General features: G+C 40.9%; 1 protein-coding gene across 5 annotated transcripts in view; it reads left to right on the top strand.

Annotated features, from left to right (window-relative positions):
* The window catches only part of PHEX (phosphate regulating endopeptidase X-linked), a 227,582-nt gene that overhangs the window by 91,424 nt on the left and 109,960 nt on the right, over positions 1-26,198 (top strand). For all 5 annotated transcript variants that reach the window (XM_055565587.1, XM_055565586.1, XM_055565589.1 and 2 more), the window contains exon 12: positions 3-131. In XM_055565587.1, coding sequence (XP_055421562.1) covers positions 3-131 — 129 coding nt within the window. The remainder of the gene's footprint in view (positions 1-2; positions 132-26,198) is intronic.

Here is a 26,198-nt window from a genome sequence, read left to right as displayed (position 1 = left end):
AGGTAATCCAGGGGACCACAACTTTGTTGCCTCAGTGGGACAAATGTGTGAACTTCATTGAAAGTACCCTCCCTTATGTCGTTGGAAAAATGTTTGTGGATGTACACTTCCAGGAAGACAAGAAGGAAATGGTAAGTGCTGCCCCCCACCGCCCCCAGCTGATGAAAACAATGGCAGTTAACCAGATCCGAGATAGATAATATGGTCAGCAGGCCAGTATCAGCCTTCTAGCTCTTAAAGTGATGAACCTAGATAACAGTTTTGCTTCAAAGAGGAATTCTTGCAGTACCATATTAATTCAAAACTCAAATGTAGAATGTTATCATGAAAATTTATTTATGTTTTTAATTTTAAATTTATTTATTTTAATTAGAGGCTAATTACTTTACAACATTGTATTGGTTTTGCCATACATCAACATGAATCTGCCATGGGTGTACCCATCTTCACGTGTTCCCAATCCTGAACCCCCCTCCCACCTCCCTCCCCATACCATCCCTCTGGGTCATTCCAGTGCACCAGCCCCAAGCTTCCTGTAGCCTGCATTGAACCTGGACTGGCGATTCGTTTCTTATATGATATTATACATGTTTCAATGCCATCATGAAAATTTAGAAATGAGAAAACAGCATGAAATCATGCCATTTAGAGTCAGAATTTCTCCTGTAGAAATTAAATGTGTTCAGTCAATGCTTAGGAAAAAGAGGGCCTGGATAATTTTGGGATTAGATATTTGAACCATTGTAATTACAAAAGATAGAGATTTCTTTGTTTTAAAGATTAGGAAGCTGGAGACCCAGTGATGAAATGATTTGTAATATGTTTAACAACTTTCCTTTTTTGCCAGTTATACTTAGGTATTTTCTTCAAAATAAACAACTTAAAAAATTGAAGTATAGTTGATTTACAGTGTTGTGTTAGTTTCTGGTTTACAGCAAAATGACTTAGTTATGTTTGTAATAGTTATGTATATACTATAATGTAACAATTAGCAATGTCAAGCATCTTTTCATGTGTCTATTGGCCATCTGTGGAGAAACGCATATTTAGGTCTTCTGCCCATTGTTTGATTGGGTTGATAAGAAACAATTTTAAAAATTTTATTTGTTTTTAATTGAACGATAATTGCTTTACAGTATTGCATTGGTTTCTACCAAACATCAACATGAATCAGCCATAGGTTTACCCATGTCCTCTCCCACTTGAACATCCCTCCCCAACGCCCCCCAAACAAACAATTTTTATTGAAGTAATAGTTGCTTTACAAAGTTGTGTTAGTTTCAGATATACAGCCATGTGATTGTTATACATACATATATATCTATTCTTTTTCAGATTCTTTTCCATCATATGTTATTATAAGATACTGAGTATAATTCCCTGTGCTATATAGTAAGACCTTGTTGTTTATCTATTTTATATATATAGTAGTATGTATTTGTTAACATTTATCCCTCCCCTCTAACCCCCTTTGGTAAATATAAGTTTGTTTTCTATGTCTGTGAGTCTATTTCTGTTTTATAAATAAGTTCATTTGTATCATTTTTTTTAAGATTCCACATTTAAGTGATATTGTATGGTATCTTTTTTTCTCTGTCTGACTTACTTCACTTAGTATGATAATCTCTAGGTCCGTCCATGTTGCTGCAAATGGAATTATTTCATTCTTTTTTATGCTTGAGTAATGTTCCATTGCGTGTGCTTGTGTTTGTGTGTGTGTGTGTGTGTGTAATATGTATATATATCGCACCTTCTTTATCCATTCATCTGTTGATGGACACTAAGGTTGCTTCCATTCTTGGCTATTGTAAATAGTGCTGCTGTGAACAATGGGGTGCTTGCGTTTTTTTTGAATTAGAGTTTTCTTTGGATAAATGCCCAGGAATAGGATTGCTGGATCATATGATAGTTCTACTTTAGTTTTTTAAGAAACCTCCCTAATGTTTTCCATAGTGGCTGTACTATTTTTTTCCATTCCCACCAACAGTGTAAGAGGGCTCTCTTTTCTTCACACTCTCTCATGTTTAGCAACTACTGCTGCTGCTGCTAAGTTGCTTCAGTCGTGTCCAACTCTTTGCGACCCCATAGACGGCAGCCCACCAGGCTCCCCCGTCCCTGGGATTCTCCAGGCAAGAACACTGGAGTGGGTTGCCATTTCCTTCTCCGGTGAATGAAAGTGAAAAGTGAAAGTGAAGTCGCTCAGTCGTGTTGGACTCTTAGCGACCCCATGGACTGCAGCCCACCAGGCTCCTCCATCCATGGGATTTTCCAGGCAAGAGTACTGGAGTGGGGTGCCATTGCCTTCTCCGAAGCAACTACTAAGTGGCTTAGAAATAGAAATACAATGCAGGGACTCACCCCCACCCCCACCCCGCCTTTCCTTTCACTATCCTCTAAAAACTAAAGAGATGTGACATTTGTTTCACAGAAAACACTGTCAGGTTTTTTTCATAAGCTTAAAAAGAAATGTTTTTATTTTGTAAATTTCTAAACATATATGGAAAGAACATTGTAATCAACTTCCATGTACCCATGATCTGTGCCTATTTGTTGTAGTAGCATTAATGACCCAGCCAGATGCATCCACTAATAAAGGCTGAGGTTTAATTTCACTCATTTACTGAACAAATATTTGTTGAATATCTGTTATATAACAGACATTGTTATAGGCACTTTTTGAGGCAGCAGAGAACAAAGATCCCTGACCTCACTGAGATGACAAAAAAAAATCAGTATAGTTGTATACATTATGATAAAGACTCTGGAAAAGAAAAGAATGAGATCAGGGTAAGGATAAATCAGGAGTGCTGGAAGGTGTGAGTGTGTGGGGAGGGTTGTAGGATTAAATGAGATGGTCAAAGATAGCCTCACTGTGAAGATGACATTTGGTAAAGATTTGAAGGAGGTGAGAGAATCAGATACGGCAGTTATCTGGAGGAAGAGTATTCTAAGCAGATGAAACAGTAGTGCAAAATCCCTGAGGCAGGGATGTGCCTGGAGTGCTCCAGGAAGAACAGGGAGGTCCCTGTGGCTGGAGCAGGGCGAGTAGGGGTGAGAGAAGCAGACGCTGAGGTCAGAGCAACAGCAGGGCTGGCATTTTAGAAGACTTGCAGGACATTGTAAGAGTGTTGGCTTTGATGCTGAGTGGAGTGGGGAGCTATTGCAGGCTTTTTGCAGAGGCCTGATGCGACTTGGCTTACTCTGGCCGCTGTGCTGTGAAGAGATTGTAGCAGGTCAAGAATAGAAGCAGGGAGGCCAATTAGGAGACTATTGGAGGGACCAGGCCAGAGGTGATGGTGGCTTGGACCAGGTGGTAGCAGTGGAAGTTGTGAGAAGGCATGGTATTCTGAATACGTTCTGAAGGATAGAACCAACACAGTTTGCTGACAGATTTTTTGAGGGATCTGAGAGCCAGAGCTCTGAGTCTGATTAAGTGGAAATTAACTGTTAACTGAGTTGCTGTTAACTGAGAAGAGGAGTGCTGTGGGGGAGGATCAAGTTTAGAAGGGAAGATCAGGGGTTCAGTTTGGGCCCCGTTGAATTTGAGATGTTATCAGACTTCCCGGTGGAGATGTCAAAGAGGCAATAGGGGAAGTACAGTGGAGTTTAAGACAGAGGTTGAGGTGGAAGATTGGAGGAGAGGGAAGGTATGAAATCATTGTCCAGGGGAGTGGAGCACTGAGTAAACTGAGGAAATGTAGTATGGGTGCCTGGAGGCAGTAATGGTTTGGGTGAGGTTGGAGGTCATGAATTTTATTTTTATGTTTCCCCATGCCACACGGCTTGTGGGATCTTTTTTCCCTAAACAGGGATCGAACCTGGGTCCTTGGCAGTGAAAATGCAGAGTACTAACCACTGGACCACCAGAGAATTCCCTACTGCTACTGCTAAGTCGCTTCAGTTGTGTTCGACTCTGTGCGACCCCAGAGACGGCTGCCCACCAGGCTCCCACGTCCCTGGGATTCTCCAGGCAAGACTGGAGTGGGTTGCCATTTCCTTCTCCAATGCATGAAAGTGAAAAGTGAAAGTGAAGTCGCTCAGTCGTGTCCGACTCTTAGTGACCCCATGGACTGCAGCCCACCAGGCTCCCCCACCCATGGGATTTTCCAGGCAAGAGTACTGGAGTGGGTTGCCATTGCCTTCTCCAAGAGAATTCCCTGGAGGTCATGAATTTTATAAAGTCTACTCATTTTGGCTGTATGTTTTCCATCGTTTCAGCTGTATTGGAGGAGAAGGTCCATTTTGAATTAGAAATTGAAATTTAGCTAGGGTTTTTTTTTTTTTGGTGTGCATTCTCTTTATGAAGAATTATATTTTACAAATGGCATGAAGCAGAGTGTCTAGGAAAGATTAACTAGGTAGGGGAGGAAAAATAACGTTTTCTCTACTCTTCTAGGTTCTTGGCTGAGAACCTCCTGTAATACAAGATTAATAGGAGAAAAACTAACAAGTTTAATAACATGTGTATTTCCTATACTCAGGATAACTGAGTAACTTCCAGAAATGGCTGAAGCTACCACCTTAAATTCCAAGTCGAGCTAAAGATGAAATAAGATGTTGAGCAAAGGGAGAAGCCAGTTATAGGTTACCAGACAAAATGCAGTATTTAAGGATGGTTGTTACACAGATTTAAGTCCTTACCTTCTCCAATGGTAAGAGTTTCTAGAGATTTAGTCACTCTCCTCTTCTTGGTTCACAAAGGGAGACCCCTTTACAATGGAGATTATCCTTATAAAGGTTAACTTCTCTCACAAAAGTGTGACTTCCCTGCTTTCAGGAAAATTCCTGTGTCTGCAGCCTCTCAAAAAATAATCAGCCCCAAATAATCAGTATGCCAAAGGGACATATTTTCTCTCTGTATGCTCAGTCATGTCCAACTCTTTGCAACCCCACGGACTGTAGCCTGCCAGGCTCCTCTGTCTATAGAATTTTCCAGGCAAGAATACTGGAGTGGTTTGCCATTTCCTTTTCCAGGGGATCTTCCCGACCCAGGGGTCAAACCCATGTCTTCTGCATTGGCAGGCGTCACCTGGGAAGCATTTTTGGGATGGTATATTTTGCTCTCCCTCACTAATAACAATCCGTTATAGTCAATCAGATTTGAGTATGTAAGCACCTTGAATGCAAGTGATCATTAAACACTGGATTTAAAGGCAAAGAAAGTTAAAACTCTGTGAAGTCATGATAATTCAACTAGTTGGTATTACGTGTCAATGTATATTACAACTATGTATTATGTGCTGAAGTTTGCTTTGGAATGTCATATATCTAAGTACATTTACTTAGGGTTTTTTTCCTGTCTTTTGATACTTGGGAGAATTTAATGCCAAGTTTGAGACTTTATATTTGAACCTGAAAGTACTCTTCTTGCAAATAATTCCACTGAAGAATTAATGTCATTTCAAAATATTCAAAATTCCCATTGTGTTTTCTTTCACTCCTTGGTCAGAGTAAATGGATTGAGAATTTATCAGATAATCACAGTGGAAACATTATAAGCCCTGGAAAGGATATAAAAACAATTAAGGGATAGTGGAGGTGTTTTTATGTAACAGGATTTTTTTTGGCAGTAGAAGAATTTTAAGTAATATGAAAAGTATGTGGATTAATTTGTTTTTCTCAGTTTTGGTGTGAAAGTCCCTTTTTCTTGTCAGCATGTGACATGTTAAAATAAAGTTGATTTTGGCACTCCCCCCGACGTTGTGGTGTACGCGGGATGAGGAGGTAGTGTGATAGTTACACAGATACTCATCTATTTTATATAAAATTATTTGCTGCTCTTAAGCAGAAGCTATTTGCTTCAGGGAATATTTAAGTTGGGAACTTATAAGAGAAATATCTGGCTTTTTATAGCCATGTTGCAGGGCTGTCATCCAAGAACCACCTGGAACCATTGATTTACTTGAAAAACATTCTTTATTATTAGCTACAATGCAAAGAGAAAACCAGAAAGATCCCCATTGGGACAAATTCCAGAGACACTAACTCAGAGGGAGGGCTGCCATTGTTTTTTTTTTCCTCAAAAACAATTGTTAAGCAAATGAATGCAGTCAGAAGGTTAAACTTCAGGTGCTTCTCAAACTTTAATGTGTACCAGAGTCACTGGAGGATCTTGTGGGGTAAATGCAAAATCTCACTGCATTTTAACTGGGGCTGGGGTAGGATCCAGGAATTTGCATAACCAGCTCCCCAGTGATGTCCATGCTGCTGGTCCTGGACCACACTTAGAGTAGCAAGGCCTTTGCATTATTTATTTGTCTGCAAACAGCACCAAAAAGCAGCCCTGGTGATTCATGCGAGCAGGGCAGGCATTTGACTCAGGACAGCAGTACATTGGTTCCTAAAGCCTGTTATCTTAGTGCAAGTAACCGCTTTGATTTCAGATTATAGAAAATTTCATTGGTTTAAATTGGTTTAAATAGACTGTGCCAAACCCTGTGTGCGGGCCTCCAGGCTACTTTTTAGTTCTGCTTTTGTGGTGGTGGTGGTGGTTTTCCTCTGAGCTGTTTTAGTTTTTATTTGAAAACTGGTACCTGGGTTTCTCTAAGAGACTGTGCTTCTCAGTATCTCTGTCTCTCCAGCCTCTTAATGGTGGATTGGCCCAATTGCCACTGGTTGGCACACTTTGTTCTAGAGAGGATGAGAGGAGTAGTTCACTTTGAGGTTTCCTTTGTAGACGAGAAAGCATCCTTTTCCCCTCCCCAACCTACCTCTCTTCCTTTTAACTGGGGAGAACACACAATTTTATGTTACTCTTTCCTTGTGATTTCCCATATACATGTGCACACAGCCACACACATATAGCTCATATTCATTCACTCACACCTAACTACGGGAGTTTTCAAAATTTAATTAGAAAGGGGAAGGATGGGATGTAGAAAAAGGAGAATCTTTCACAGAAAGCCTCTTAAAGAGGCCACATGGAACAATCAGATACTATCTGAAAGAGCCTTCCAGATAGTGAGACAGGGCCTTAATCCATGTGGGACTGGCTGCAAATGTGACTTAGACCACAGGGACAGGCCAGTGGAGTGAGAGTAGGGAGTTGTGGAACTCTGGACAGCGGCTGACTTTGTTACCTAAAGTAGCACTATCCAGTGGAACTTGCTATGAGCCACGGATGTAATTTTGTGTTTTCTACTGAAAGTCAAAGTTAAGTCGTTGCCGACTCTTTGGGACCCCATGGCCTGTAGCCTACCAGGCTTCTTGGTCCCTGGGATTTTCCAGGCAAGAATACTGGAGTGGGTTACCATTTCCTTCTCCAGATCTTCCTGACCCAGGGGTTGAACCCGGGTCTCCCGCATTGTAGGCAGACGCTTTACTGTCTGAGCCACCAGGGAAAAAGTAAAAGGAAACTGGTGAAATGAATTTTGATACTATATTTTGTTTAATCAAACATATCCAAAATATTATCATTTCAACAAGTCGTTAATAGAAAATTATTGATACAGTAGTTTTTATGCTTTATTTTATATTAAGTCTTTGAAACTGCATGCATGTTTCATATTTATAGCACATCTCAATTTGGACTATCCCTGTTTCAAGTGTTCACTTGCTGTATGTGGCTACCACATTGGACAGTCCTTGTCTGAAGAATTGAAGAGGGATACTTTGAGATCAGCATGGCAGGGCTCAGTCCCTGGGTGAGTGGGTGCTAGTAGCCAGGACTGGGAAGGTAGAGTCGTCAGTGTCTGACCAACTGGGTTTCTCAGAGGGCTCTAATATGAGAGGGGAAGGACTCAAGTAGTCCCCACAAGGGATTCATGTCTGGGAACAGGGATGGGAGTTGAAGTCAGGCTGCTACTTGCTGAGGCTGTTTCAGGTTCTCTGGGATACCAGCAAACAATCAACAAATTCCAAATTCTGCTCTGAAGTAAGCACCTTGGAGGCTTGGTTCTCATTGGCTCATGGACTGGGTGGTGTGGAGTCTGCAAGTTAAAGGTGTTCAGTGCCTGAAAGTTGCAAAAGACTCGGTCAAGGCAAAAGTCAGGAGTTCCAAGTTCAAATCCCCTCAGAGCTAGTGAGGAACATTAAATAACATACAGAACTAAAGCTGGCTGAGTGTCAGCAAAGGCTGGGGCAAGCGCAGTGAGGAGTGCCAATTGCCCCTGGGGAATCTGAGACCCAGTACTGGTGATCTGGAATGGCTGTGATAGTCAGGATTCACTTCGGGCTCTTTTCATGCAGGATGCTTGCTGACGGTTGCTCAGCTTCTGGTTTTTTGAGAGAAGTCAGAAATATGGAGTTTTATGTGAAATATCCCACATTTTAAATCTTGGCAGTACTTTGGAGGCCAAACTTAATCTGTCCTTGGGATACCATTTTGTGCCTTGTACACTAACATTTTTTCTCCAGTTTTCAGAACCCAAAGTCATGACCTTGTCTGTCAGAGAACTTCTTTAATTTTTTCATGTTATTTAGAAGGAGATCATGCATAATTTAAAAATACAGCATATTAGCTGAACATTTAACGAGTTGCTTTTGTAAAAAGTTATATGCAGAGTATGAAAGTGGAACTCTCTCAGATCTTGTCACTGTCAATAGAGATGATGCTCCTGTCTTACCGTGACAAACCCTGATCTGTAGGCTCATGACCTGAGTGACAGGAGAGAAGATTTAGAGGTATGTGTTTATGTGGGAGGGTGGTCTAAAGTTGTTTGTCTTCCATTTTTTATTATTAATGATAATTTATTTCTATAATGTATGTGTAAATGCCCCAGATAGATACCCAAGTCCATGGCAGGCACACAAAGATCCCAGAGATGGCTATATAATGTTTTAAAAATCTGGTAATGATAAGAAAGTAGCTAACTTTTACTGAGATGTAGTTGGATGTCTGGTATGTGTTCTAAGAGCTTTTGGTGTGTGAACTCATTTAGACCTCACAATAGTCCTATAATTGCTTTTACTGTCCTCATTTCCCAGATTAGGACACTGAAGCTCAGAATTTAAGTGAATTCCCCAAAATCATATAGCCTGAAAATGGTTAGGTGGGATTCAAGTTCAAACCATCTAGCTTGAAGTGGGTGTTCTATTCCCTTGCTTCTCTCTGAAAAACACTTGAATCTTCACCATTTTAATGACTGGAATGAGGAGACCTGTCATAATGAAGAGACTTCTTAGTGGCTTGTCCTGTAATTCATTCACTCTTTGTTGCTGTTCAGTCATTCAGTCGTGTCCTACTCTTTGCGACCCCATGGACCGCAGCACGCCAGGCCTCCCTGTCCATCATCAACTCCCGGAGTTTACTCAAACTCATGTCCATTGAGTCAGTGATGCCATCGAACCATCTCATCCTCTGTCATCCCCTTCTCCTTCCTTCAATCTTTCCCAGCATCAGGATCCTTTCTAAATGAGTCAGCTCTTCGCATCAGGTGGCTAAAGTATTGGAGCTTCAGCTTCAGCATTAGTTCTTGCAATGAATATTCAGGATTGATTTCCTTTAGGATTTACTCTTATCAGGAAATTATTTATTCATATATTAAGATCTTATACAAATAAAAGGGATGTAATTCCTATTTCTTAGCATTTTAGAAGTGGGAATCAGTTGAAGTAGATTTTGCTTCTAGTATTTCCATATTTTAAAGACAAAGAATGTGAAAGCGCTATCAATTCAAATCTAACCAGTTGACATTGCATTTTTTCACATTCATATAATTTTCAGAAGAAAGAGGGACACAGTAAGAAACAAGCTGATTATCAGAGATTTCATCTAAGAGCAACATTTGAGGTATATCTTTGGCTCAGTGCCCATACTGAGCTCAATTTCTGGGATTTTCTACATATATCATTCTGAGGAGTGATCCCTGATGTTTGGAATGATGACCTAAGGCTCTGTAAGATTTCTCATCAAAACAATCTTTAAAATGTTTACCATTTTTTTTTTTGGTTACGAAGCAGAAATATAAATATATACCTCAAAGAACAATTTTCTATCATGTTGCTGCAAAGGAAAAAAATAGATCTTTCTACTTTGTGCTTTAAACTGTAGTTTCTAAAGGATTCAAGGAAATTGGAGCTTTCATTTGAACATTTTGGCTGAACTAAGTTATTAAACTACCTAATTTTATTTCATTATAGACACTGTGTCCCCAAATTACTTTATTCATGTAACTCAGCTCTGCCAATTGGCATTTTATTGCTGTTTTCTCAAATTTTCTGTTTTTGTTATAGGGTAAACCCCATTAAAGAAAATTATTCGGATACTTGTTAAAATTTTACAGAGGATTTTACTCAGGACTATTGCAAAGGGTGTCAAGATTTTCAAAGTAAGAGAGAGAAATATCAGGCTCAACTCTGACTATAGCCGAGACAGCTGGGAATTTATGGCCAAAGAGCAGGTTGAAGGAGTCAGTGAATGGAAAATTACTAAGAGGAAATATTCAAAGGTCAAGGGACTTTTTTTCTCCTTCTGTTTTTTAGTTGTGCCATGTGTCATGTGGGATCTTAGTTCCCTGACCAGGGATTGAACCCATGTTCCCTGCTGTGGAAGTGTGGTGTCCTAACCATTGGACTGCCAGGGAAGTCCTGGTCAGGGGACTTTTGCTGAAGGCAGGCCAGGGTGCTCAGATATCAAGAGTGGAGGGGATTCTCTCTCAACTGGCTTATCAGGATTCTTGGTAAAACTGGGCTGTGCAGGCCAGGCAAGGACAGGATGGAACCACCATTGAGACCTAGTCAAGAAGAGGGTGTAGAGGAACCTGGCTGAAATTTGGTCAAGGAGAGAGACTTTGTCAACAGTGAAATAAAAGATAAAGTCTCTTCTCGTACATTGATAGTCTGTATGCAGAAGGCTAATTTAGTTAAAGAGGAACAAATCTTTTATTATACTTTCGATCGAGACTTTATTAGATGACTGATTAAAACTTTACTTACTGTGTCCAACAATTCACTGATTCCTCCTGTATTCTAGTAGCTTATTCCTTTTTCTCTTTAAGGTAAGGACATCATTCACGTCCCCAAGTAATGCCATAGATGACCTACAGTATCTTCCAATTTTCTGAGTGCTCTGCATGAGCAATTCTGGTAGTAATTCTTCACCCAAGAACAGGTTTCTCCTCCCTCCCCATACTGCTGCAGCTGGTCCTGAAGACTTAAGTACCCACATGGGTCCAATCGCAGTGGTAGAGTTTGAACTTGCAACCTCCATACACTAGGAGTTCACCTCATTAGTTAGCCAATATAATTGAATTGATGAACTGCTATTAATATTCAAGTTCTTTAATTCCCCTGCTCACTGTTTTTCTCAGTGGTTGAGTAAATGAGATGTAACTCTAACGTTAGTGGCAGAAGTCACATGAAAGTCAGTGTCATGCACTATAGCAATGCCCTTATACTGAGGGATTCTTCATTCCTTACAGGTGCTGCTCCTCAAAAGAGCTGGTCTCAGTATAGCCACTGTACTGATAGAGATCAAGCTCCCTTCAACACAGCTCATGCAAAAAAAGGATATTCTATCTGGCTATCAAGTGTCCCTGTTTCTGTTTGCCTAGTCAATGGTATCAGCTATAATATCGGCCAGTTTCTCTGGGTCTTTGCAGAATTAAGTTTTGCAGTTTCTCTGGGTCTGTCTGAATTAAGGCAAACCAAAGTGATTTGAGTTTAAAGGACTTCTAAATACAGTTACAAAACATTGACCTTATAAAGAAGTTACATCTGATTTTCTGAAAACTGGCATATATATAAATCTCATAGCCCACTTCTACTCTTATCATTTTGGGCAAATTAACCTCTTCGTTTCTCTGTTTTCCTGTTTATGAATGGTACCCAAGTTTTGCTGCTATAGCGGTGCTCTGTAACACTCAACCACCAAACTTCAGTGGCCTACTGTTGATGCATCTGGAGTTAGCTGGTGGTCCCCCAGGCAGCTCTGCTTATTTTGGCGTGGTTTGTCCAATGTCTGGGGGCCAGCTGGTTGAGGCTGGCTTCAGCAGAGGCGATCAGGATGACTTGGTTCTACTCCAAGTGTTTTCCTTCCGTCACCCAGCCAGCCTGGGCATGCTCTCCTAGTGATGGCAGAGGTGCAAGTGAGCAGGCAGAGACCATGAGGCTTCCTGAGGCCCAGGTTCAGGACTGGCAATGTGTCCTGTCTGCATTCTGTTCACCAAAGCCAGCCACAAGGCCAGTCTAGTTTGGCAGAATGGGGTGATAGAATGCATTTTTGGTGAAAGGTCCCATAGCAAAGGGCATGGATAGAGGCCTGGAGGTATAGAGTTAAAGCCATCGTTGTAGTGAATCAAACATAGGGATACAAACAGTACCTAGCTTGCTGGTTTGTGATGAGGATTGAGTGAGATAATCCACATAGAAAGTTTAGCACGATGCCTAATGCATAGCGAGTGCCCAGTGAATTACTGTGTGTCATGCCTAAGGTTAATCATGAAGAGCAAATGCATGCCATCGAAGAACCATGGCAACCCTCCTGCACTGACAGCTCTTCTTCCGAATTTCTCTTCAACAGAGTGAGTGTGAGTGAGGTACCTGGGGCTTTTGCTCTACCTAGTTCTGCATACATGCCCGCTGTAGTAGCTTTCAGTTGGGTTAAAGATCCTTTTAAGGCCTGTGCCCTGGCCACATTCCAGAACCTGCCCTACCATTTAATGCTAAATCTGGCTCCTAGGAGAGTCTCATGCAACTACTCAAGGAGCCAAATGTAATTTCTATAGCAGATCCAGGTTTCACAACTCTCTGCAGGCTAAATCTTATTACAACAAATGTCATCACACCCCAATCATGACAACTCTTTTTAAGCAAGCTTTGGTAAAATGACATCCAGCAAAACAAGTAATTTAGAAGGCTCATTGGGAATTCTTTGGAAATAAGTGTGGACACTGCTCTTGCCCTTGTCCTCGAGTGTGCTGCCACGGTAATGACACATTTGGCCCACCCTGCTTGTTTGTTGATTCTGTCTCTGGATAGCATTGGACACTATTGTCTTTGCCACTTATGATTGGCCACAGTCTCATCAAGCTGATCAGACCTGTGGGCTGCAAAGACCCTGTACTAGAAATTCATTCACTCAAAGAAAGCACTTAGGCCTTCCAACAGAGCTGGGTTTTGGAAGTGACCTGGCAGAATTCCTTGCTGGAGGAAGTTTACCCACAGCCAAAGGCTAGACCGTTGTGAGACTGATTGACTTATAAATATTACTCTGGTTTCTGATCTGTTCTCTCAAAGAGTAGGAAAATGGAAAACAGGAAAAGATGAGTTAGAAAATTAGAACACAATCTATTTATAGTCAGTAAATGTGATCCTAGCCTTATGCTTTTTGATAAGAGAACATGCTAAACTATTGCACCACCAGACTAACATGCTTTATAGTATATCTGGGGCCTAAATAATTTGATATTTTTTTCTTTCACTAACGTTTTGAATAGCTCTGCCAAGTTTGTTAATCCTGACAAACTGATATGATTTGTTTTATTAGCTTGCTTGGCTGCCAGAAACTGAGCGTCTTCTATCTAGCCTCAGTTTTTTTGCTTTACCGCTTCTTGCTTAATACAGGTCCCTTCTTTACTTCTTAGTTCAATGCCATTATTGTATTTTTATCAGGAGCCAATTCAAAGTTGTTTTCATAAATATAGTATAAATAATGAGTCAGTGGATAGTTAATGTTTATTAGTGCATTGATTTATTTAATGTCTGTGTTTCTTTCTAGTGAAGTGATGGTTGTCAGAAAGAAACATTTTAGGAACTTCCCTTACATTACAGCCTATTTTTTCTGTGTTAACCACATGAATTATTGATAATAATTTTTGTTCTTTGCATTCACTAGTCAAGTGGTTACAACTTAAGGAACCATGTCCTGCTCTACACCAATGGGGAAACTGGAGACTTTTTAATCTTATGTTTTATTAAGATATTACTTATAATTTCTGAATATATGAAAAATGAAAATCTCAACATTATGCTTTTGTTTTAAGAATTTCATTGAAATTACATTATTTTAGGATTAATGAATACAGTCAACTTTGAAGATTCTTTTCTTCTTTAAGAACTCTATCAGCCTATAGCTGTTTGTATCAGATATATAATATATATGTATGTAAATATATATATATATAAAACCATTCTTAGCCATCTGTTCTATACCACATTGGCACCATCAACCTCAGAATGGACTGGACTAACTGAGTCATTTGAGTCCCACTAAAGTTTATATTTCAAATAACTGCTGGAATAACTGTTACACATTAGTGTGTATAAAAGATATTTGATTAAATTTCACTTCTTTGCTGGGTACCCACTGGAGGTTTTAAAAACATAAATCAACTTCTATTTATTGAACATCTGCTTTATGTATCTTATGAGATGTGAAATTATATCGTGAGAAATCATATCATGTAAGATGTGAAATCATAAAACTAAGAAGTTTAAATTTGCAGAACACTGTAGGGGAAGAAAAGAATTTTTTCCCTTTATCCTCCTAGGTTCTTGGCCAAGACCCCTCTGTAATAAAAAGACAGATTAACAAGAGAAAAACAGAAATTTAACAACATGTATCCCTTCTGTTTGGAGTTTCCCTGGTAGCTCAGCAGTAAAGGATCCACCTGTAATGCAGGAGACACAGGTTCGACTCCTGGGTTGGGAGAATACCCTGGCGGAGGGCATGGTAACCCACTACAGTATTCTTGTCTGGGAACTCCCATGGACAGAGGGGCCTGGTGGGCTACAGTCCATGGGGTTGCAGAGAGTTACACACTACTTAGTGACAGACTTTAGATTTTTGAGACTTGGATACCTCCCATGTATATGAGCAAGACTCAGGAAAACCGAGTAACTCCCTGTGCTGTATGCTCAGTTGCTTCATTCGTGTCCAACTCTGTATGACCTTATGGACTGTAGCCTGCCAGGCTCTTCTGTCCGTGGGATTCTCCAGGCAAGAATACTAGAGTGGGTTGCCATGCCCTCTCCAGGGGGGTCTTCTCCAGACAGGAATTGAACCCACGTCTCCTGCACCTCCTGCCTACAATGGCCCAATTCATCACCTTAAATACCGTTTCCAGCTAAGTCAAAAGATGTTTTGTAGGGGAGGGAAGCCAGTTATGGGAGATTACCAGGCAGAGCATGGTAAACAAGGGTGAGGGTAAATACAGATTTAAGGTTTTGTTTCTCCATTGATAAGACTTTCTAGAGATTTCACCATGACATCTTCCTGGTACAGAGAGAGAGATACCCTTTCAAATGCAGATTTCCCTTATAAATGTAAATATCCCTTACAAAAGGGTAACTTCTCTGTTTTTTCTCATCTGCTATTTCTTAAAAATAATTAGCCTAAAATGTAAAATAATCCGCATGCCAAAGAGGTAAGTTTTGGGGTGGGAAATTCTGCTCCCCTTCCACACTTTTTCATTGGCTTACATATCCATGATCTCATTTGATCTAAATCATGATTCTTGTTTTCAAAGCTTATGGATTTGTTGGGGAGATCAAATAAATATAGGCTGTTAAACCCATACCTATGTTGTTCTGATTATAAACCTAATAGGAACTCAGAGAAGGATCTGAAAGTGTGGGTTTAAGCGTTTGGGATTCATTGGTATGGGGCAGGACCTGTGTTGGCCGTGTAGGATGTCTTTGTCACCAGAGACAAAGCTTTGAAGGAGACCACAACTGACAGTGGGCTGGCTGACCTCTTCTGTTACTGAGCTGAACTCAATGTGCAGTCAAGTCAATCTCCAGACGCTGAGTTGTGGTGAAGGGAAGTATAGCATTATTTGAAAGGCCAAGCAAGGGGAATGGGCAGTCAGAAGACCTGAACTCGATGGCTTTCAGGCAAGGGTTTTTAAATGCAACATTAGGGGTGAGGATTGCAAGGTGCATGATCAGCTTGCAGACATTCTTCTGATTGGTTGTTGATGAGGTGGCAAGGTGATGTTTTGAGAATCTTAAGCATCAGTCTTCTGGTTCCTGCCCGTCTGGGGGCTACATGCTTGTGCTTGGCACTTTCCATCTGGTGGGTCCTGTTTCTGTAAACCAGCTCAAAGATATGCACCAGACTATTAATCTATATCCCTTGAGAAGAAACTAGGAGTCTGATTCGGGTTTTTGACTAAACTGTTGTATAAGTAGTCATTACTTTTTGCTTGATTGCTTTGCATTTGTTTCTGCATTCTCTCACTTCTCTAATTATTTAACTGATCAAATCTGCTATTTATAACTCAGGAAAGGCTGGCAAAGCTAAAGTTTTTTTCCAAATAAGAAGTAGGGGACACAGAGGGGTCTGTCACCAGGAAGGCCCTGCAGGGTCTTGTTTGATTTCACCTCTTCTCAAAGCAGTGTTAGCATATATCCCTTTAAAAGCATTAATAGAATCATCTGGACTCATTTATATAGAGCACCAAGTTCTTATTTCCATGTGAGGGGAGAGAGGATAAGGAGAAGTCAGAAGAGCAAGTGACAATTTTTATTTTTTAAAAAATGTATTTGGCTACATCGAATCATAGTTGCAGCATGTGGGATCTTTTGTTGTGGTCAATGGACTCTCTCCTTGTGGCTCAGTAGCTGTGGCACATGGGCTCCAGATCACATGGGCTCAGTAGTTGTAGCGTGTGAGCTTAGTTGCTCTGTGGCATGTGGGATCTTAGTTCCCATGTAGGATCTTAGTTCCCTTACCAGGGACTGAACCCATGTCCCCTGCATTACAAGGCAGATTCTCGGCCACTGGACCACCAGGGAAGTCCCTGAGACAATTTTAATGCACTAAGATAGGAGAATCTCATTTTCAAAAACCTTTGCTGGAAGGGTAACAGGTGTATGTATATGCATATGGGACATAACAGTGTCTGGTGTCTGATGTAGAACACTACAGCAAAATCTTGGCATGCAGAGAATGAAAAGGGGATCCCACTTTTAAATAACATTGGTTGAGGGAAAGAACTAAAAACTGCTTGGTATGCTGACCAAATAAACTGTATTTTTTCAGTGTGGGTCCATAAAATCTGAAATAAGTAGATGCTTAACAAAATGCTGCTTTCCCTGGAGGGCTCTCATGCTGAATTTGGCCAATTTTAACATAATAACATTTAATTTTTATATGTTATATTTTGATTTTTAACTCTAAATAATATTTTCTATGGATAAGTTCACCTTATGACTTCTACTTTAAGTGATTCCTGTTAATGTTTTATGCTGGCTGGTTGGGGCATTAGGTCAAGGTTTGGTGAAGAAATACTATTCCTGTCTTTTTTTTCTTATTTAAAAATTACATCAGGCTTTTGCTGCCTCAGGGAACATGACTTGACTGAAGACGATGTTATTATGTGATGCTGTAGAGTAGTCTAAAGTTAAAAATCAGAAGTGTTCAGTTATTTATCTTCCTAGTTCCAGCATAGTAAAATAATTATTTTTCTTATTTGCATTGATGTGCCAACCAATGACATTAATAACCTTCAAAGATTTCCCTTGTTCTTAAAGTCTGCTGGGGCAGTTCAGCACCATTTCTTAGAAAACATTGTACAATATATCTGTAGAGTGTGCAAAAAAAGAGTTGCTTAACTATGATGAGACATCTCAAGACTAGGACAGAGAACAACTGAGGCTCACAGGGAAAGACAAGAGGAAATTGATTACAGTTTCTCTTGGTATCCATGGGGATTAGTTCCAGGAGTCCTGGCAGATACCAAAATCTGTGATGCTCAAGTCCCTTACAGAAAATGGTGTAATATTTGCATATAACCTATGCACACCCTCCCAGATACTTTAAATCATCTCTAGATTACTTATAATACCTAGTACAATATAAATGCTATATAAATAGTTGTTGGCAGGCCACAGATTCAAGTTTGCTTCTTGGAACTTTGTGGAATTTTTTTTTCCCAAATATTTTCAATCTGGGCTTGGTTGAATCCGTGGATGCAGAACTTGCAGATATAGAGGGCCAACTGTACTTGGGTTTTTACATCTGTAAGAGGACCATAGAAAGATTGAGTTATCAAAGCATGGCTTTAGGGAAGACAGAGGTGGTAAGGGGAGTGGGTGGGTATGAGAAGGAAAGGAAGAGGAAGAAGGAAGATGCATAGGTGTCAACTATTTGTCATTCTTCATCCCAGCAATACCTGATATCTTTTTACCACTTTATTTCCATGTGGGATGCCAATCAGCAAGGTACAGAGCTTTGAAAACCTATGCAAAATGCTTAAAATGTTAATGATTATGAAACCCATGGTTAACACCCAGGAATGGCCAGGGAGGGTCCTAAGAAACCAAGGTGCTTAAAGAGAAATATTTGGAACCACTCAGCATATTTTAATAATTTGTACATGTTTCATAAAAATGCTCCAAGAAGAAGAGAGGCAAAATGACTTTAAGATTCACCATGGAAATCCCCTAATTCCATTATATATATATATATATATATATATATATATATATATATATGCCAAGATGTCTTGACTTGGATCATGCTTGTTTTGTTTTATTTGATTAACTAATTTTAAACTGTAATGGAAGCAGATTAGCTTTTGTACTCCTTACTCCAGATAAGGATATACTCAGCTTTTAATTATTTAGGGGCTTTCTACTATGGCTGCATGTTGGATAGCATATTGACAGGAAATCTTTCATTGCCCTCTTGTCCTTATCTGTGAATATCCCTCTTCCTACCAGTATGTTCATGCTGCCAGGATGCATATAGCCCTGTGTGAAAAAAACAAACTTTTTAGAGAACTCCATTTTTAGCAGAAGATCTTGTTCCTATTTCATGGAGAAAAGACATGCCATTCTACTAGGACTCTTGATCTTCCATCATCTCATCTATATATTCTTCTGCATTCCTGTCTATCATTTTATCTTTCTTTGCTCTCATAATCCTGTCTCATGTCTAAGGGGAATCCTTTCATATATTCTCCAGATCCCATCCCTTTTTGCCTTCTCAGGGACCATACATGTCGTTTTTTCTCTCCCATATTTTCAACCTTTTCCTCTTCACCAAATCCTTTCCACCGTGTGTGTGTGTGTGTGTATTTTGCATTTTTAAAAGGACTTAATTTTTTAGAGTAGTTTTAAGTTTATAGCTTGGGGAGGAAATTTTTTTCCCCCTTTATCCTTCCAGGTTCTTGGCTGAGACCTCCCTATCATAAAAAGACACTAATAGGAGAAAAATAGAAGTTTAATAACCTGTGTATATCCTGTACATGAAAGAGAGCCAGTGAAACTGAGTAACTCTCCAAAATGACCCAAACCATCACCTTAAATACTATTTTCAGCTGAAGACTGAAGAAGATGTTTGGGAGTTGGGGGTGGGGTGGGGGACAGTTAAGGAAATTTATTGGGAAAAGCACAGTAAACAAAGGTATGGTTGTTATGCAGGCTTAATAACTTCGTGCCTTCTCCATTGATATGAGTTTCTAGAGATTTAGTCAACTTGCTCTTCCTGATTAAGGGAGTGTGTGTGGTGTGTGTTACTCTCTCAGTCTTGTCCGACTCTTTGCGACCCTATGGACCGCAGCCCACCAGGCTTCTCTGTGAGATTTTCCAGACAAGGATACTGGAGTGGGTTGCCATTTCCTTCTCGAGGGGATCTTCCCGACCCAGGTATCGAACCCGGGTCTTCTGCACTGCAGGCAGATTCTTTACCAACTCAGCTACAAGGGAAGCCCTAAGGGAGACACCCTTACAGATGAAAATTGCCCTTATAAATGCAAATGTTTCTTCCAAGAGGGTAACCTCTTGTTCTTTGCAGCTTATTTTGTGTGCGGTTTCTTAAAAGTAATCAATAATCAATTCAAGATAATCCATAAGCCAAGGAGACATATTTTGAGATGGCATAGTCTCTCCATCAACAATGAAATTGAGAGGAATGTGTAGAGATTTTGCAGAACCGTGATTTCCTTGGTTCTTGCCCTTCTCAAGGGAAAACTTTCAGTCAAGAGGCATTGAGCAGCTTTAAGTAGTAAGAGTGTTATTAGGTAGAGTGAAAGTATGCTCTGAAAGGATAGTGGGCTACCTGGAAACCAGAAGCAGACATGAAATGAGGTGGCATTAGGTGTGTGCTGCATCATTTGACAGACAGGTTGTTTGACGGCTTTAGGTTATTTGACCTTTCTCCTAATGTGCAGACACTTATCCATAAGCACTGAAGCAAAACCCATGGGGGCAGGGGCAAAAACTGCCATGCTAATTTGTTATGAATATGACAAAATGAGCCCTGGGTTACTGTGAGTCGCCTTTTAGGTCTTGGTGCCCGTCACCAACCTCTGCTGGTGGTTTTGTCTTGCTTGGTGCTGATATGGCTGGAAACCTAGTGATGATCCTTGGCCTCAAAACGGAGGCTTTCTGAACGTGCTCTGACCACCAGTGTTCAGGTGGTGGAGGGAAAGATGAACCATTCAGGATGGGGTGGGACCTGCTCATGTCTGACCAGCTACCAAACACTCCTGCCTCCCTTCACATGCAGTTTCTGCCATTAACATCACTCACTTTTTTCCTAAACCAAAGGTGAACTTACACTGACACATCACCCAAGGTATATAGTTTACCTTAGAGTTCACTCTTGGAGAAGGCAATGGCACCCCACTCCAGTACTCTTGTCTGGAAAATCCCATGGACAGAGGAGCCTGGTGGGCTGCAGTCCATGGGGTCGCGAAGAGTCGGACACGACTGAGCGACTTCACTTTCACTTTTCACTTTCATGCATTGGAGAAGGAAATGGCAACCCACTCCAGTGTTCTTGCCTAGAGAATCCCAGGGATGGCAGAGCCTGGTGGGCCTCTGTCTATGCGGTCTCACAGAGTCGGACACGACTGAAGTGACTTAGCAGAGTTCACTCTTGGTGTTAAACATTCTGTGGGTTTGAATAAATGTATTTTGACCTGAGTCTATCATTCTAATACCATACAATATTCTCACTGCCCTAAAAATTCTCTGTGCTCTGCCTCTTTCTCTCTCTCTACACCTACCCTGCAACCACTGACCTTTTTTTTTTTTTTTTTTTGCCTCCATAGTTTTGCCTTTTCTGGAATGTGATATCATTGAAATCATACAGTATATAGCCTTTTCAGATTGGTTTCTTTCACTTAGCAATATGCATTTAAGGTTCACTTAGTAATATGTGAATACCTTGGGTGATGTGTCAGTGTGAGTTCACCTTTGGTTTAGGAAAAAAGTGAGTGATGTTAATGGCAGAAACTGCATGTGAAGGGAGGCAGTAGTGTTTGGTAGCTGGTCAGACATGAGCAGGTCCCACCCCATCCTGAATGGTTCGTCTTTCCCTCCACCACCTGAACATATATTACTAAGGAGCTTCCCTGGTGGCTCAGAGGTTAAAGCGTCTGCCTGCAATGTGGGAGACCTGGGTTTGATCCCTGGATCAGGAAGATCCCCTGGAGAAGGAAATGGCAACCCACTCCAGTCTTGCCTGGAGAATCCCATGGACGGAGGAGCGTGGTGGGGTACAGTCCATGGGGTCACAAAGAGTCAGACACGACTGAGCAACTTCACTTTCACTTTCTAGTAATATGTACTTAGGCTTCCTCCATGCCTTCCCATGGGTTGATAGCTCATTTCTTTTTAGCAATGAAAAATGTTCCATATTCTAGATGTACCACAGTTTGTTTATCCAGTCACCTACTGAAGGACACCGTGATGTTGTTGTTTAGTTGCTAGGTCATGCCTGACTCTTGGCAACCCCATGAACTGCAGCACACCAGGCTTCCCTGTCCTTCACAATCTCCTGGAGTTTGCTCAAACTCATGTCTACTGAGTCAGTGATGCTATATAACCATCTCATACTTTGCCAACCACTTCTCTGCTTTCCCTCAATCTTTCCCAGCATCCAGGTATTTTCTAATGAGTTGGCTCTTTGCATCAGGTGGCCAAAGTATTGGAGCTTCGGGCACCAGTCCTTCCAATGAATATTCAGGTTTGATTTCCTTCAGGTATGACTGGTTTAATCTTTCTGTCCAAAGGACTCTTAAGAGTCTTCTCCAGCACCACAGTTCAAAAGCATCAGTTCTTTAGTGCTCAGCCTTCTTTATGGTCCAACTCTGACATCCGTATATGACTACTGGAAAAACCATAGCTTTGACTAGACAGACCTTTGTTGGCAAAGTGATGTCTCTGCTTTTTAACACACTGTCTAGGTTTTTCATAGCTTTTCTTCCAAGGAGCAAGTGTCTTTTAATTTCATGGCTGCATTCACGATCCACAGTGATTTTAGAGCCCAAGAAAATAAAGTCTGTCACTGTTTCCTTTTAACCCATTTATTTGCCATGAAGTGATGGGACTGGATGCCATGATCTTAGTTTTTTAATGTTGAGTTTTAAGCCAGCTTTTTCACTCTCCTCTTTCACCTTCATCAAGAGGCTCTTTCATTCCTCTTTGCTTCCTGCCATAAGGGCGGTGTTATCTGCATATCTGAGATTGTTGATATTTCTCCCGGCAATCTTGAGTCCAGCTTGTGCTTTATGCAGTCCAGCATTTCGCATGATGTCCTCTACATATAAGTTAAATAAGCAGGGTGACAATATACAGCCTTGACGTACTCCTTTCCCAACTTGGAACCAGTCCGTTGTTCCAGGTCTGGTTCTAACTGTTGCTTCTTGACCTGCATATAGGTTTCTCAGGAGGTAGGTAAGGGAGTCTGGTATTCTCAACTCTAAGAATTTTCCACATAGTGTGATCCACACAGTCAAAGGCTTTAGTGTAGTCAATGAAACAGAAGTAGATATTTTTCTGGAATTCCCTTGCTTTTTGATGATCCAGTGGATGTTGGCAATTTGATCTCTGTTTTTTCTGCCTTTTCTAAACCCAGCTTGTACATCTGGAAGTTCTTGATTCACTTACTGTTGAAGCCTAGATTGAAGAATTTTGAGTGTTACCTTGCTAGCATGTGAAATGAGCGCAATTGTGTGGTAGTTTGAGCATTCTTTGGCATTGCCTTTCTTTGGGATTGGAATGAAAACTGACCTTTTCCAGTCCTGTGGCCACTGCTAAGTTTTCCAAATTTGCTGGCATATATAAAATGCAGCACTTTCATAGCATCATCTTTTAGGGTTTGAAATAACTCAGTTGGAATTCCATCACTTCCACTAGCTTTGTTCATAGCAATGCTTCCTAAGGCCCACTTGAGTTCACATTCCAGGATGTCTGGCTCTAGATAAGTAATCACACCATTGTGGTCATCTGGGTCATTAAGATCTTTTTTGTATATTTCTTCTGTGTATTCTTGCCACCTCTTCTTAATATCTTCTGCTTCCGTTAGGTCCATACCATTTCTGTCCTTTATCGAGGCCATCTTTGCATGAAATGTTCCCTTGGTGTCTCTAATTTTCTTGAAGAGATCTCTAGTCTTTCCCATTCTATTATTTTCCTCCATTTCTTTGCATTGTTCACTTAAGAAGGCTTTCTTATCTCTCCTTGCTGTTCTTTGGAACTCTGCATTCAGATGAGTATATCTTTCCTTTTCTCCTTTGCCTTTCACTTCTTTTCTCAGCTATTTGTAAGGTCTTCTCAGACAACCATTTTGCCTTTTTGCATTTCTTTTTCTTGGAGATGATTTTGATCACCACCTCTTGTACAATGTTATGAACCTCCATCCATAGTTCTTCAGGCACTCTATCAGATCTAATTCCTGGAATCTATTTGTCACTTCCACTGTATTATCATAAGGGATTAGGTCATACATGAATGGCCTAGTGCTTCTCCCTACTTTCTTCAATTTAAGTCTGAATTTTGCAATAATCAGTTCATTATCTGAGCCAGAGTCAGCTCCCGGTCCTGGTTTTGCTGACTATACAGAGTTTCTCCACCTTCAGATGCCAACAATATATAGTCAGTGTGATTTCAGTATTGACCATCTGGTGATGTTCACGTGTAGAGTCTTCTCTTGTGTTGTTGGAAGAGGGTGTTTGCTATGACCAGTGCGTTCTTTTGGCAAAACTCTATTAGCCTTTTTCCTGCTTGATTTTGTACTCCAAGGCCAAACTTGCCTGTTATTCCAGGTATCTCTTGACTTCCTACTTTTGCATTCCAGTCCCCTAAGAGAGAATAACAGTAGAAAATGAAACAAAGTTAGATAATGTGTATACATGGGAATTGAAAGTCGCTCAGTGGTGTCCGGCTCTTTGCAACCCCATGGACTATACAGTTTATGGAATTCTCCAGGCCAGAATACTGGAGTGGGTAGCCTTTCCCTTCTTTGGGGGATCTTCCCAACCCAGGGATCGAACCCAGGTCTCCCGCATTGCAGGCAGATTCTTTACCGCTGAGCCACAAGGGAAGCAACATGGGAGAGACCTGGGAAAACTGAGCAACTTGCCAAAATGGCCATAGCCTTACCTTAAATCTTCAGGGACAGACAAGACATTGGGACTGAGGATTGTCAGTTATGGGACAACACTGGGAAAAGTGCTGTAAAGGAGGGTGATTGTGATGCAGATTTAAGCCTATGACTTCTCCATTGATAAGACCTTCTGGAGATTCAGTCATCCTCCTCTGCCAGGTACAGAGAGGGAGACACCCTTACAAATGGAGATTTCCCTTACAAATGAATAGATATTTCTTCAAAAGGGCAACTGCTATTTGGTTTTCAGATCCCCTCTGTCTTCTGTTCCTCCAAAAATAACCAGCTTAAAACAATTGCTATGGGAAAGAGGCATATTTTAGGGGGCAAATTTTGCTCCCCTGCAGTGATGTCATAAAGACTTAGGGGTGCTGGTGACTGCAGAGTCAAAAGATCTAGTCCCTGAAGATTTCCTTGTTGTTTCAGCATCCTCCTTCTGTGGGTTTTCGGTTTGAAATGGCCACTGCTGCATGTCTCTTGGTTTTCTTCTACCTTTCTGACGTTTTCCTCTGATTTATGAGGAACATTTCCTCTGATTTAGGAGTTCCTGGCCTCAATACTGTCTTTACCTCTGAGGTCAGGTCCTGGCTCTGACCCTTCCTAGCTGGAAGAGCTGAGTGGAAGAGATCATGGGCTCTTTTGACTCCTAACTTCCTCATCTGTAGCCTAAGTGGCTTCTTCTACACCAGTGAGTCTTCATCCTGGTTACACATTAGAATCACCTGGGGGGGTGGGATGTTGAACCTCCCAGTGCTCAGGTCTCACTCTGCAGCAATGACATCAGCATTCTTTAAACCCCTCCCAGTCCACCTTCCCTTCCCAAGATCCCAGTGAGAACGAGTGACTTAATGATTTTAAAGGACCTTTGCTGTTCTGTCATTTCATGTGTTCATCGTGCCCCAATCTCAAGTTGAGATTTCTTTTCTTTTAATGTTTTTACTAAGTTGGGAAGAAATAGCTGTGAAGTACCCCCCTCCATCTGCTGTTTGTTCTTATTTACATATGGTGGAACCCAGCCCACTGATTTCCAGCTCTCGTTCCCTTACAACTGTTATTGAACTGAAAACATAGCTGAAAACTTATTAAACAGAAAAAAATTATTTTGAGCTCCGTGCTGACAATTCATTATAGAACCACGGAAACATCTAAACTTCTTTATTTCTAGAATTAGTGCTAAAAATGGATTTACAACTCCATAGTCGCAAATGAAAATTTTCATTCTGGTGCCAAACCGAGTATTTTATTCTTTCTTGAGTATCCTATTAGGAAAACTGAAGCATCTTTGTAGGAAAGTGAAATTATGGTTGATTTGTACCCATAGACAGGCAGGGCCTCCCCAGACTGCTCCATGTGGGCCGCTGAAGTTAAATGTTAGCACCTCTGTCCCAGTCTTCTCTGTTGACCCACAAATGCTGGAAGAAAAGCCAGGGCAAACACATCATCAATGTGGGTGTGGTAGAACCCTTGGAACACTTTGAAACAAGTCTTTCAGAAGACAGCATTTCTGTAGCAGCCCCCTTTAGACCTACCATTTTCGACTTGAAATAACAGAAGACTTTTCAGAGCTGTCAGAGACGAGAAGGGGAGTAGGAAGAGGACAGAGAACAGCCAAGCATTTGGTTTAACCCCTGGCACTAACGTGGAGAGAACTGGGGTCCTGACGTCTGATTTATGTTGAGAAGTATCCTTTAGTGTGCTGGCTCTCGCACCTATTTCTCTGTTAACAGTATATCTTTCAATGGTTCACTCACTTTCTTCTGTGATACTGGTCTGAAATACAGAGCCCATGCTTGTTTCCCCAAAATTCTTATTAACTTACTGAAATTAGTTGCATCCTTGATAAGGGTGGACTCCTTTAGTAGCTACAGGTAAGTTATTAATCCCAACCTATGGTGAATTCCTTTTCCCATATAATCCT

This window comes from Bubalus kerabau, chromosome X (genome assembly GCF_029407905.1).
Source record: "Bubalus kerabau isolate K-KA32 ecotype Philippines breed swamp buffalo chromosome X, PCC_UOA_SB_1v2, whole genome shotgun sequence".
Classification (NCBI taxonomy): domain Eukaryota; kingdom Metazoa; phylum Chordata; class Mammalia; order Artiodactyla; family Bovidae; genus Bubalus; species Bubalus kerabau.
The sequence above is the reverse complement of the archived record's forward strand: the minus strand, read 5'-3'. Positions and strand labels throughout refer to the sequence as shown.